Source organism: Trichechus manatus, unplaced genomic scaffold, assembly GCF_000243295.1.
Source record: "Trichechus manatus latirostris isolate Lorelei unplaced genomic scaffold, TriManLat1.0 scaffold00054, whole genome shotgun sequence".
Lineage (NCBI taxonomy): Eukaryota > Metazoa > Chordata > Mammalia > Sirenia > Trichechidae > Trichechus > Trichechus manatus.
The window spans coordinates 3,395,661-3,409,133 of NW_004443990.1; the positions used below are offsets into that span (position 1 = coordinate 3,395,661).

Consider the following 13,473-nt stretch of genomic DNA (forward strand, 5'->3'; position numbering starts at 1 on the left):
GGGGACCATGGTCTCGGGGAACATCTAGCTCAACTGGCAGAACACAGTTTATAAAGAAAATGTTCTACATTTTACCTTGGTGAGTAGCATCTGGGATCTTAAAAGCCTGTGAGCAGCCATCTAAGATACTCCACTGGTCTCACCCCTTTGGGAGTAAGGGAGAATGAAGAAAATAAGATACAAGGAAAAGACTAGTCCGAAGGACTAACAGACCACAACTACCACGGCCTCCACCAGACTAAGTCCAGTACAACTAGATGGTGCCTGGCTACCACCACTGACTGCTCTGACTGGGATCACAACAAAGGGTCTCAGACAGAGCTGGAGAAAAATGTAGAACAAAATTCTAACTCACAAAAAAAGACCAGACTTACTGGCCTGACAGAGACTGGAGAAACCCCGAGAGTATGGCCCCCGGATACCCGTTTAGCTCAGTAATGAAGTCATTCCCGAGGTTAACTGTTCAGCCAAAGATTAGACAGCCCCATAAAACAAAACGATACTAATGGGGTACAACAGTCCAGGGACAAGGACTAGAAGGCAGGAGAGGACAGGAAAGCTGGTAATACAGAACCCAAGGTTGAGAAGGGACAGTGTTGACATGTCGTGGAGTTGTTAACCACTGTCATAAAACACTATGTGTACTAACTATTTAATGAGAAACTACTTGTTCTGTAAACTTTCATCTAAAGTACAATAAAAATAAAGAAAAAAAATAAGAAGAATAGCTGCTGCTTTATGTTAAGTATATATTACAAGGCAAGATATGCATTGATAATGAGATGTTTTTCTATAATTTTTCACAATCATGAATATTTGAATATAATACTATGTATATAGCACTTTGCTTTGCAAAGCACTAAAAAATGTTCAACTCTTTGCACAGTAAAAGCATGTTGTCCCAATCCGAACTTGTGCAGTAAAAACCTCTGTCATTATTTCAAATTTTGAATTAGTAAAGTAAAACTTAAGGATTTTTTTTTTTTTCACTGAATAAGTTTTCTGCTACTCTTTAAACTATGTGCCTCCACAGAAGCAGAGAAGTTTCCGACATTTTCACAATCTAATGAAATTCTCTGGAGGAAAACTTTCCCTTAGTTTCAGCTCACTGTCCCCAAATAAGGATGCCATCACCACTGAAATTAAAAAAAAAACCTAACCAAAAATCCCTTTTACCCATTAGTTTTGATATATTCCTCTTATGTATTTAAGCAGGCTCTTTTATTAGCTGATGGGAGCCCTGGTGGCGCAGTGGTTAACGGTTAACAGATAGCTGCTAACCAAAAAGTTGGCATTTCAAATCCACCAGCCACTCTTTGGAAACCCTATAGGGCAGTTCTACTCTGTCCTATAGGGTCGCTATGAGTTGGAATCCACTCGACGGCAACGGGTTTGGTTTGGGTTTTCTTTTATTAGTTAAGTAGCAGGCATTCAATTTTATCTGTAAGTGTATCAGTTTAGTCTTCTCATCTTTTACTCTGAAGAATTAACTTGACTATGCTATGTAAATACATTATATTTACCAATAAGGATTCACTCAGTGTAACACACCTAGAAAGGCATCCATCTTCAAATAGGACTACAATGCTTTTTGTTAAAAAACACGATACTACAGTTGTAAAAATGTAGCACCTCTAGTCTGTGTAACTCCACTTATTATTAAGTCTTCTTAAAAACTCTACCGAGCAGTTCTACTCTGCACACACGGAGTCACCGTGAGTAAGAATCAACTTGGTGGCAACTAACAACAGGCATGGATGAGGGTAAATCTGAATGATGGTTCCTTGTCAACTAGTAATACTGACAGTATTTCTGTGAGCTAGCTAATTGCTTAAAATGCCAGGATATTCTGAGAGTACTTTATATACTCTGGAGTCCTGGTGGTGCATCGGTTAAGAGCTTGACTGCTAATCCAAAGGTTGGTGGTTTGAATCCACCAGCCGCTCCTTGGAAGTCCTATGGGGCAGTTGTACTCTGTCCTATAGGGTCGCTATGAGTCAGAATTGACTCAATGGCAACGGGTTTATATACCTTATCTCATGTAATCATTATTTTATAGAGAAGAAAGTGTCAGTTAGGTAAAAAATCAAACCAAACCTGTTGCTAGTGGATTCCAACTCATAGCGACCCCACAGAACAGAGCAAAACTGCCCCACAGGGTCTCCAAGGAGCGGCTGGTGGATTCAAACTGCTGACCTTTTAGGTAGCAGCCAAGCTCTTAACCGCCGTGCCACCAGGGATCTGTCAGTGAGGTTAAGCAACTTACTTTAAGTCATGTAGGGAGGGTAGTAGGAGTGATTTTAGCTCACTTTTGCTGCACCACAGAGAGGCACATTACGATCAAAACCAGTAAATAAAATGAAGTTGTACAACGAAGCCTGCTGAACTGAGTCAGAAGACACTATCACTAGCTATGTGATCTTGGGTAATCATCTCTCTGGCCTATGCCTCAGTTTCCTTACTATAAAATCAAGAGGTTAGGTTACTCTGATACTCACTGTTAAAAAAGTTTGTGTAATAAACTAATAGTTATTACACAAATGGCCAGGAAATACTAGAAGATTTTCTAAGAAGCTAAACTTTTATTTTCAGAATTTTTTTTAAACTTTAGAGTAACCTAGACATAACCAACTCTCCTTCGGTTGCCACCTCAATCCCACCCCAACCTTGTCTACCATAAGGCACCTCTTAGAATAACACACCCAAAAGAAACAATTTCAACTGCCAAAGCATTGCTAAGTAAGATATATTTTACTGAAGGTTATTCCTCAAAACCCCAGGGTGATGCAAATGGTTAACAAGCTTGGCTGCTAACCAAAAGGCTGGAGATTTGGGACTACCCAGAGGTGCCTTGAAAGAAAGGTCTAGTGAGCTACCGTATTCTTACGCAAATAACATGCACCTTCCACGTGTGTTTGCCAACCACTCCCCCCACCCCAAGGTATTTTCGTAAGTGTGCTATGCTAATTTTTCACAGAAACATGTAAAAAAATTAGTATAACGGCTCTTATGAAAATATCTCACGGGGAGGGAATGGTTGGCAAACACAGTAGAAGGCGCATGTTATTTGAGTAAAAATATGGTACTTCCGAAAAATCAGCCATTGAAAACCCTACAGAGCACAGTTCTACTTTGACATTCACAGAGTTACCACTAGTCAGAGTTGACTTAAAGTGGACTCAATGGCAACTAGTTTGGTTGGCTCTTTCCTCTTCCCAGGTAGTTGCCACACTTCTTTCTCTTTCCTATTTCCACCAATTTCTCAGGCCATCTCCATCACATCCTCTCAAAATCCTTCTTTGCTTGTAGTGAGCAAAATAAAAGCCCAGGAGAAGATCAAAAATTGGACTACATACTGTTCCTCAAGCACATACCAAGGAGGTCCCAGTTCATAACAAGTATCTTAATACAGTGTTGTACTTTTAAAGGAGAATAAACCCATAGTCTGGAAATTCTATTATTTTAACTGACAAAGATATAAAGCACCCTTCCTATCTAGTTTTCTCTCTGCCCTGGTCCAAAATCATTGCCATATGGAGCCACTATAACTGACAGAGTATGGTGCATGTAATGAAAGTTGGGGCAGGAAACAAAAAAGAATTACTAGTATTAAGAAAGTAATCCCTTATTTGTTTCAAATTGTCATTTAGTGTCCCACAGCGTTCATTTAAGAGAATAACTGAATCCCATACTCAGACATACCAGTTTAAAAAGCACACAACTCACTACCCACATTCAAAACTGCATGATTTTGATTTAGATTCATTTGATTATGAAAAGAATAGTAGTATTATTTTGGCCCACTTAGTTTCTTAAGTTTTTTATATGTAGCAGCGAAATTTTTTAATAAGCAGGGTGAAATTTATTGCCAGAGTAGGAAAATTGTAGGTGGGGAAAGGGAAGGGGAGCCCCTTATGTAGTTAGAGCAAACATATGACATCAGTCATTAACTCATGTACTCACTAGACAGTGGAATTTAGAACCTAAATTACCATGAGGTTATGCTGATGACCACTAGCCCAGAATCAGTGATTTAGTATGACAACATCATTTTTGAACTTCAGGTGCAATTTGTGATTTTTCAATAAATACATCTTGACAAAAGAATATTTCATAAATAACAAACTGTTAAGGGTAAAACCAAGTTATGCATTAGGAAAAACAATTCTAAATTTAGCATCGTAAATTACAACAAGGAAAGCCCTCACACCACCATTCACAAGTCTCAATTCAAGCAATTTATTTTTGGCAAGCGAAATCACAGCTGTCAACAGTGGGTTTTTTCCACCCCCAAATCACATAAACATATATTAAAAAATATAGACATCTTCATCTAAAAGTTAATTACAAATACCGTGTGTCGTTACAAATACTTTTATAAAAAGTCACACGGAAGGGGGTTAAAAAAAAAAAAAAAGCAAACAAACAAACCCTGGAAGATGCAGCAGAGCCCCCTTGCTCCCGAAATAAAACTCCTGGTGGCTGTAACAGCAGCGGCAGCGCTACTCCCGACAGAAGTTTTCAGCTGTCACTTCTAACAGCTGAGCGCTTCCTAGGAGAGAAGCGACAGGCCGAGAAGAGAGGTAGTTGTGGGAGATCTGAGGATTTAACACCTGAAGTATTACACTCGAAGGGAAACCCTTCCGCACTTCACCTGCACTTACGGGACACCTAGCAAGCCAGCTTCCCTCCCCGCCAACACACGCTCACACCACCCGCGCCCCGCCACACTCAAGTCCAACAGCTCGAGGAATTACTGATCACGCGTCCTTCCTCGTTCCCTCCACAGACTGCTCGGGACTGCGCTGATGTGGAGCTGGGGGCGCGACCTGCACCTGCGAGCCCCGCAACGGCCTCAAACCTAGGGCCGGGTCTGCCGCGCGGGGCGCCCCCCCAGTCCCTCCTGGAGACTACTCGCGCCCCCTGAGTCTCCGCGCTCTCGGACACGCCTGGCTTCCTGGGCCGTAGCCGCCGCCCCAGCCCTGTCACCTCGGGCCCCCCGGGACCCCGGGCCTCACCCCCTCCTCCAGCTCATCCTCAGAGCCCGCGTCCTCTGGCTGGTCCAGGTCTATGTCAAACACTCCTGCCATGTCCTCAGTTTCCCTGTCTCGGACGTCCGGCGCTGAGTAAAAGCCGTCCCGCCTCCGTCGTCGCCTCATGGGCCCGGACCCGCCGCAACCACCGCGGCCGCTGCCGCCATCACCGGCTGCTTAACCTTAGTGCGACTGCGCTTAGGCCCTAGACTGGCTCCTCAAGTTCAGCGCTAGAGCATGCGTACAGGGTCCCATGAAGCCCAACTGTGGGCAGTGGACATGCGTAGAACTATCACTAGGATCAAGGTATTGGCAGAAACATGCGCAGAACACCAGTCGAAGCCTCGCTTGGAGGCTAAAGCATGCGCATTGTCAGCTCAAGCGTTTGATGGACAGTGAGCATGCGTACCGTATCTGAAGTTGATAAATTGAAGTCGAACATGCGTAATTAACCTTTCTGAATACGAAGAAATACACACACACCCACCACCCCACCGACCCAAAAAACGGTTAGTTTGTTGAACATGCGCATTCGTTCTCGGGAGTTTTTAAGTGTTGAAGGCGAGTATGCGCATAATGAGAGGATTGGCCGTCTGGAGTTTGAACAAGACAGAAACGCCTAGTACCGGGGCTGTCAGTGAGTGGGTTTATTTTAATGAGGGGTTCTTGGGGCCGGTGGGGAAAGGGAGAGCCTTGGCTTTGCTCTTTACTAGTCTGGTGGCCTTGGGAAGTCACAAAGCCTTCCAGACCCTTAGTTTCCTTGTCCGTAAAAAGTGGATGATAATGCCTACTTTGTAGGATTGTGTGAAAATCTAAAGTACAGAGCCTGGCTCACAAACCGTTGCTCATTTCCATTGCTGCATAGATCTGGTGTGAGGTCTTTATCAGAAATTGTTTTGATTATTAAAAATAATGAAAACCTGTTCTGATATTTCATCTGGTCTGCTTTCTTCGAGCTCCAGCTTTCTTTCTGTCCTGGAGCTAAAGAGCCCTGGTGGCGTAGTGATTGAGAACTCGGCTGCTAACCAAGAGGTCACAAAATATAATTGTAGTTACTGGGCCAGAAAGGAGGTTGGTGAAGGGAGAGAATGTCATTATTTAGAAGAGAGAAAATTACTGTTACTTAAATGCCTGATTGCTGAGAGAAATTTCTGTGTTCTATGTGTCCATGTGGTGTAAACTGTGTATTACTACCTAATTCCATCAATCAGCATTCATTTTGTTTTGTTTTAAATGCATGCTGAGGAAAATAGTATGAATCAGATTGTGGAAGCTGTGTATGAATGTATTTGGGTATAGTAAATCACAAATCCCAAAATCATAAAGAACTTCCTTGAATGACTGGCTCCTTAGACAACGTAGCTATTTCATGTGCAACACTGTACATATATTGCATTTTTAAATTATATTTTTTATTGAGATATAATTAACATATTTGGCATTTCATTTATTCTTTTAGTAATATAGTGGTTCTGAAAGCCTCTATTTTTCTATTACAGGTTGCTCACTTTTTTGGTGGGAACTTGTGGCTCAGCATGTCAATAGTAACAGTGCAACTTGGTCAGTGTGGCAACCAGATTGGTTTTGAAGTGTTTGATGTTTTATTTAGTGACTCATACTGTTCCCAGGGACTCTGCTCTAAGAAAGAGAATGAGGCATATCAAGCATCTTGCAAAGAAAGATTCTTCAGTGAGGAGGAAAATGGAGGTATGTGTGGTCCATGGTTCTCTCCTTTAGTATGTAGTAGCCACTGTCTTCAAGGCCAAGCCTTCCACTTGGTGTCTGAACCCCATCCCTCCCCATCTCTCTAGGGACCTAACTTTGCTCTCTCCCATCTGTTCCCATCTGTTCCCATCTGCCTCCCAATGGCATCTTTCCTTCAGCACATGAGCATGCTCAGATCTCACCAATCTAAAACAAAGCAAGACAAACAAAAAAATTAATCTCTTAACTAAAGTTTTCTTTTCTTAACTTCTTGCCTTCTCATCCAAGATTCTCAACAGAGAACCCTCCTTAAGCCACTGTAATCCTGCTCTGCCCTTCACCACCACTGAAGCTACTCTGAGAAAAAGTTTCCTAATTACCAGATACAATGGATATTTTTCTTTTCTTAATTCACCTAACTTCACTGCTGGATTTGATAACACTAACTACTATAAAATTTCCTCCTTGAAATATTTTTCTTTTGATTTTTTTCCCTCTCTAGTTCTAGCTGCCCGGGCTGTACTTGTTGACATGGAACCTAAAGTTATCAATCAAACACTGTCAAAGGCTGCCCAGTCTGGCCGATGGAAGTATGGTCAGCATGCATGCTTCTGTCAAAAACAAGGTTCTGGAAACAACTGGGCATATGGGTAAGAATAATTCTGCTTAATTTGCAGTTTAATTGCAGCTACATTGCTGATTAATAGACAATGCAGTTACAATTGTACAGTTGGTATACCTAGCACACAATCTTGAAATTGCTACTTTAAAATTTAAAGTTTGAATTCACCCAGAAGAAACTCTCATTCCATCTCTGTGTCTGTGCTTCAGGTACAGGTAATGATGAAACCAAGGATCTCTTGCCTCAGGGTTTTCCACCTTCTTCACTGTCATGCTGCCAGCTAACTTATTGTCAATACATTATCTTTATCTGGCAAGTATTCTGGTTTATTGGGCAAGAATACTACAAGGCAGTAGTTCCGGAACTTTGCTGCACATTAGAATTTCCTGGAGATCACTGGAAAGACTCGATGCCTAGGACTCACTCCAAGAGATTTTTATTTAATTGGTTTGGGATGAAGTCCAAGTATTGGAATTTTCAAAGGTCCCCAGGTGGTTTTAATGTGCAGCAAAGTTTGAGAACCACTGCTTTAGAACTATTGTTATGAATATAAAATATTATGTTGTACCACAAACTTACAGAACTACTTGGTAATTGAAGGCTCCAGCTAAATGAATGTCCCATAAAAGAGAATTTCCTGTACCTGGTAAATGCACTCTCCTAGCAGTCGTATTCACCTGTTAAACATATTTGTGTATTTTAAATTCTGCCAGTTAGGGTACGTGTATCTTTCATAAGAATTAGTTCACTTTCACAGCTTCAAGAAGCTCGCTGTACCCCATGTCTGTCTCTCTGCGTTACATCTCTCTGGTCAGTTTTAAATGTGTTTGTATTTGTCTCTTTTGCATCGCATAGTTACTCTGTTCATGGACCCAGGCATGAAGAATCTATAATGAACCTAATTCAGAAGCAAGTGGAGAAATGTGACTCTTTGAGTGGTTTTTTCATCATAATGAGTATGGCTGGTGGCACAGGATCAGGGCTAGGAGCCTTTGTTACCCAGAATTTACAAGATCAGTACCCAAACTCTTTGAAAATGAATCAGATTATATGGCCTTATGGAACTGGTGAGGTATGAACATATTATTTGAAAAATTTATATTTTGCATTCTTTCCAATTGAAATAAATGTGGGTAAGAAATTGATTCTCACTCTTTCTTTGGAAGTGTTAAGTACAGCTTCAGGAATGATTATGCAACATGGTACCTTCATGAGTACAGTTCTCTTAACTTTGCTCAAACTTTTCCAGGCAAATAAGATGTCCTTGTTTTTAAAATTTCCAAAGAAGGTGATTGTGCATGTTCTCTCAGGAACCCACCCCTGGGTTAGTCCCTCTGGCTACAGTATGAAAAGCAGGGACCTTGACCTCATATTGGGGTTCATGTGCCATTACCAAGGTTCAAATAGTTTTTATTTCTTTCCATGGGGAAGAAGTTTGTATATAGGCTAATTTCGTGTTGATCAGTCTAGTAAGCGAATCAATAAAATGGAGGTGAGACAACTTACTATAAGAAATGGTCTAGGAAGGAAGTGTAATAATAGCCAAAATTTACTAAGCCCTTACTATGTACAAGGCCCTGTTCTAAGTGCTTTACTTTATTAATCTTGCTAACACTTGGAGACCAGTATAATTATTGTCCCCATCTTACCTATAATGTGGGATCATCATGAGTCAGAATCAATTTGATGGCAATGGGTTTGTTTGTTGTTTTTTTTTTTTTTTAAGCAAATGAGGAAACTGAGGCATTGAAAGATTAAATATCTTGTCCAAGATCATACTGACAGCTAGAAACTGACAGAGCCAGGATGTGAACCCAGGCAGGATGCCTTTATAGTCTATGTTCTTAACCACTATTCATTCCTGCCTTTCTTGTTTCTGACCTTTTTCTTTCCAGGTTATTGTTCAGAACTACAACTCCATTTTGACTCTTTCTCACTTGTACCGATCTTCGGATGCCCTCCTTGTTCATGAGAATGATGCTATTCATAAGATCTGTGTGAAACGGATGAATATCAAACAGATTTCCTTTAGCAATATAAATCAAGTCCTCGCACATCAGCTGGGAAGTATATTCCAGCCTACTTACTCCGCAGAAGGCTCATTTCACTGTAGAAGGAATCCATTAGGTACGTGTCCCTTTCTCCTTCTATATGTTACTTGTGAGAAAGTCTCATGTTCTGAAAGCCTGCAAGTTTACTCCTCTAATCAGATCCTTTGCCCATTTTTAAAATTAAGTTATTTATCTTTTTGATTTTTGAGTTGTAAGAGTTCTTTATATATTCTGAATTTTTACCAGTTGCTGTTGAGTCAGTTCTGACTCATGGTGATCCCATTTGTGTCAGAGTAGGACTGTGTTCCATAGGGTTTTCGGTGGCTAATTTTTTGAAAATAAATTGCCAGGCTTCTCTTCAGAGGCATCTCTGAGTAGACTCGAATCTCCAACCTTTCAGTTAGCAGCCAAGTATATTAACCATTTGTACCACACAGGGACTGCATATTCTGGATACAAGTCCCTTATCAGGTTTATGATCTGCAAAAAAAAAAGCTTTCATTCTGTGGGTTGTCTTTTCACTTTCTTGATGATGTCGTTTCTCTTCTTATGCCTTGCTACCTGGCTTTCTTTCCTTCCTGTCTTCCATCATGACACTCTTTATTCAGCATGGTTTACGGTCTCCAAATCTAGTGGGCTTCTCTTAGCCTCAATATCTAGCAAGGCTTTGAATTGGTTTGTTCTGGTTCAAACAACTAATGAAAATTTCCATTTCCACCCCAGATATAGAGTCAGAATCTACATTTTAACAAGATCCCCAGGTGATTCTTATGTATAATAAATTTTGAGAACCACTGCTCTACTAGTAAGGAGCCTTGGTGGCGCAGTAGTTAAAGCGATCAACTGCTAACCCAAAAGGTCAGAGGTTTAAAACTACCAGCGGCTATGTGGGAGAAAGATGTGGCAGTCTGTTTCCTTAGAGATTTACAGCCTTGGAAACCCTACGGGGTTGCTATATTTTGGCTCTACTGTAAGGTCACTATGAGTTGGAATCGACTCGAAGGCAATAGTTTTTTTTGTTTTTTATTCTAGTGGTTCTGAGAATTGGTCCCTAACCAGCAGCATTAGCATCCCCTGGGAACTTCTTAGAAATGCAAATTCCCAGCAGGGGTTTGAACTGGAACAAATCAGTTCAAAGCCCTAGTATCTGTCAGCATTTTATAATTAATACCCTCATCCTTCCTCAGCTTGTCAGCGTGAGGACTTTACTGTTCTTATTCTTCTTCTCCTTCTTTAATTGCTCTCACTTGTGTTTTCTGACCATTTTTATTTCCATCTGCTCCTCAGACATACATTTTCTACCATTTTTTCTTCAGCCCTTATTCTTCAGGTGGTACCTTATTAATTCAAATCATCTAGATGCAAATGACTCCATAATCCTTACCACCAGTTCTAATCTCTTTCCCAAATAGCTATCTCTTAGTGGTCTGCTGCTGCTTCGAATTTAGCATGTTTTGAATGGATTCATCTTTTTATTTTTCCTGTCATTTCTCTCCATCCATCACCAAAACCAGCTCTTCTTCTTCAATTCCCTGTTCCTATCACGCAAATTTCTCATACTGTTCTCCTCTCTCATCAGTATGATCAGACTTGTTGGTGCCATCTCTGCCATCTGTCTGGCTTTCTTCTACTTTCCTGACTTATCAGTATTAGTTCAAGGCCTCTCAGTATTTTTCAGTTAATATAGCTGTTGTCACTAGTTGCCATTGAGTCAATTCCAGCTGACTCTTATGATGATTGCGTGTTTGCAGAGTAGAACTGCTGCATAGGATTTCCGAGGCTGTGACCTTTCGAAAGTAGATTGCTAAGCTTGTCTCCCAAGGCGCTGCTGGGTGGATTCGAACTGCCAACCTTTCAGCTTGTAGTCCAGTGCTTGTGCCACCCAGGGCCTCCTAGTATAGCTGTACTCTTCCTGAGTACAAAGCAAACTAGCCTCTTTCTAGTTCCTTTTTTTTTTCCCACAAAAACAGAAATTTAGTAAGGTGGTCTTCATCCTGCTTTTCTTCCTGTTGCCTGCCTCTTCCTCCTTGCACACTGGCTCCAAATGAGCTTCCTTGAAACACAGTTCTGATCCTTGTGCTCTCTTATGTACATTCCAGGGCTCGTGTGTTGCCTACCAGGTTTGACAGGATTCGTTAGCGTGGCATTCCCTGTCCTCCGCATAATACCCTAAACCCTGACATTGTAGCTTCATCCGCTTTGCGTGGATCCCCACCCACCTTTCATCTTACTCGACTAATTGTCTTTCTTCATTCTGGTAGTACTTTCCTACCCTGGTTTCCTTGCTCAATGTTCCCTCTTCTTAGGAGCTCCTCCCTCCATCCCTTTATACCTCCATTGAAATCTTACTCATCCTTCATATCCTTCAGGGTCCAATTCAAATGATCATTTTTCCGTGAAACTTTCTTACTGAGGCCTTAAGCCAGAAGAAGAGCCTTGGTGCGCAGTGGTTAAGAGCTCAGCTTCTAACCAAAAGGTCAGCGGTTCAAATCCACTAGCCACTCCTAGGAAACCCTGTGGGGCAGTTCTACTCTGTCCTATAGGGTCGCTATGAGTCGAAATAGACTCAACGGCGGTGGGTTAGCCAGAAGAAGCCCTTCTTTCCTCTGAACTTCCATAGCATTCTGTATCTCTTTTATATTTACTTAATATTTTTTGCCTTTTTTTCCAAAGTGTGCTTGTTTGCCTTTAAAAGTAACACACACACACACATACATATTTATTCAAGAAGTACAAAAGGATATGCAGTCAAAAGTAAGTCTCCCTCTCACCTCTTCCCAGATGCTTCCATGTGTTTCCTTAGAGAGGGATTCTGTCACGTTCATGTTTTATCATTCCTCTCATTTGCAGCTTTCTTGGAAACGTGTCTTGTTAATTTCTGCATCCTACAGGACTTAGCGTATTAGGTGCACAATTGTTCATTCGTTCAACTAACATTTTACTTTCTATTGTGTACCAGGTGCTATGCTAGATGTTGGCGATACTGTAGAGAGCCAACAAAGACATTGTGTTCCATGTGAAAGGGAGACATTAATCAAATAATTACACCAAAAATGTATAATTACAAACTGAGTTAAATGCCCTGAAGGAAAGGAGTACAATTCTAAGAGAATGTATCACAGAGGAACCAGACCTAGAATTAAGGTCCAGAGAAGGCTGCCCTGAGGAAATGACACTGGAGCTGAGAGCTGTATCATGACTAGGAATTGACTAAGGGAAGGAAGGGAGAAGAGGATTCCAAGCAGAATCACATGTGCAAAGACCCTGTGGCAGAAGGGAGCATGGCACAACAAGAACTGAGAGAAATCCAGTGTGTTTGGAGCACAGACAGTGGTTTGGGTTGTGGTTGGAGTCTGAGGCTAGAGTGGTGGGCAGGGGCTGACAGCACAGGTCATTGAGGCCATTTTAACCTCATTAACCTAAGAGCAGGGGAAAGCTGGGGCCTTGGTGGTGCAGTGATTAAGCGTTTGGCTGCTAACCAAAAGGTTGGCAGTTTGAATCCACCAGCTGCTCCTTGGAAACCCTATGGGGCAGTTCTGTTCTGTCCTATAGGGTCACTACAGAGTCGCTATGAGTCGGAAACAACTCAACGGCAACGGATTTGGTTTTTTTTTTTGTTTTGGGGGAAAGCCACATGAGGATTTTAATCAGGTTGGTAACTGTCTTAGTCATCTAGTACTGCTATAACAGAAATACCACAAGTGGATGACTTTAACAAAGAGAAATTTATTCTCTCACAGTCTAGTAGGCTACAAGTCCAAATTCAGGGCATCAGCTCCAGGGGAAGGTTTTCTCTGTTGGCTCCGGAGGAAGGTTCGTGTCATCAATCTTCCCTTGGTCTAGGAGATTCTCCATGCAGGAACCTCAGGACCAAAGGGCACGCTCTGCTCCTGGCACTGCTTTCTTGGTGGTATGAGGTCCCCATGTCTCTCTGCTTGCTTCTCACTTTTATATCTCAAAAGAGATTGGTTTAAAACACTATCTAATCTTATAGACCTCGTCAATATAACTGCTGCTAATCCATCTTATTACATCATACTGATAGGATTTAGAACACGTAGGG

General features: G+C 41.5%; 2 protein-coding genes across 6 annotated transcripts in view; one reads left to right on the top strand and one right to left on the bottom strand.

Moving 5' to 3' along the window:
* RPS6KB1 (ribosomal protein S6 kinase B1) overlaps nt 1-5,298 on the bottom strand; it is a 39,334-nt gene extending 34,036 nt beyond the window's left edge. The window contains exon 1 of one of the 3 annotated variants that reach the window (XM_004377849.1): nt 5,019-5,298. In XM_004377849.1, coding sequence (XP_004377906.1) covers nt 5,019-5,159 — 141 coding nt within the window. In that variant the 5' untranslated portion in view covers nt 5,160-5,298. Of the gene's footprint in view, nt 1-75; nt 115-4,431; nt 4,676-5,018 lie in introns of those variants that run through there. The other 2 variants (XM_023732700.1, XM_023732699.1) reach the window with 2 other exon arrangements.
* A 198-nt stretch (nt 5,299-5,496) lies between these two features.
* TUBD1 (tubulin delta 1) overlaps nt 5,497-13,473 on the top strand; it is a 30,138-nt gene continuing 22,161 nt past the window's right edge. Inside the window, exons 1-5 of one of the 3 annotated variants that reach the window (XM_023732701.1) lie at nt 5,497-5,542; nt 6,533-6,740; nt 7,240-7,387; nt 8,215-8,431; nt 9,255-9,486. In XM_023732701.1, coding sequence (XP_023588469.1) covers nt 6,569-6,740; nt 7,240-7,387; nt 8,215-8,431; nt 9,255-9,486 — 769 coding nt within the window. In that variant the 5' untranslated portion in view covers nt 5,497-5,542; nt 6,533-6,568. Of the gene's footprint in view, nt 5,543-5,572; nt 5,671-6,532; nt 6,741-7,239; nt 7,388-8,214; nt 8,432-9,254; nt 9,487-13,473 lie in introns of those variants that run through there. The other 2 variants (XM_023732702.1, XM_004377852.2) reach the window with 2 other exon arrangements.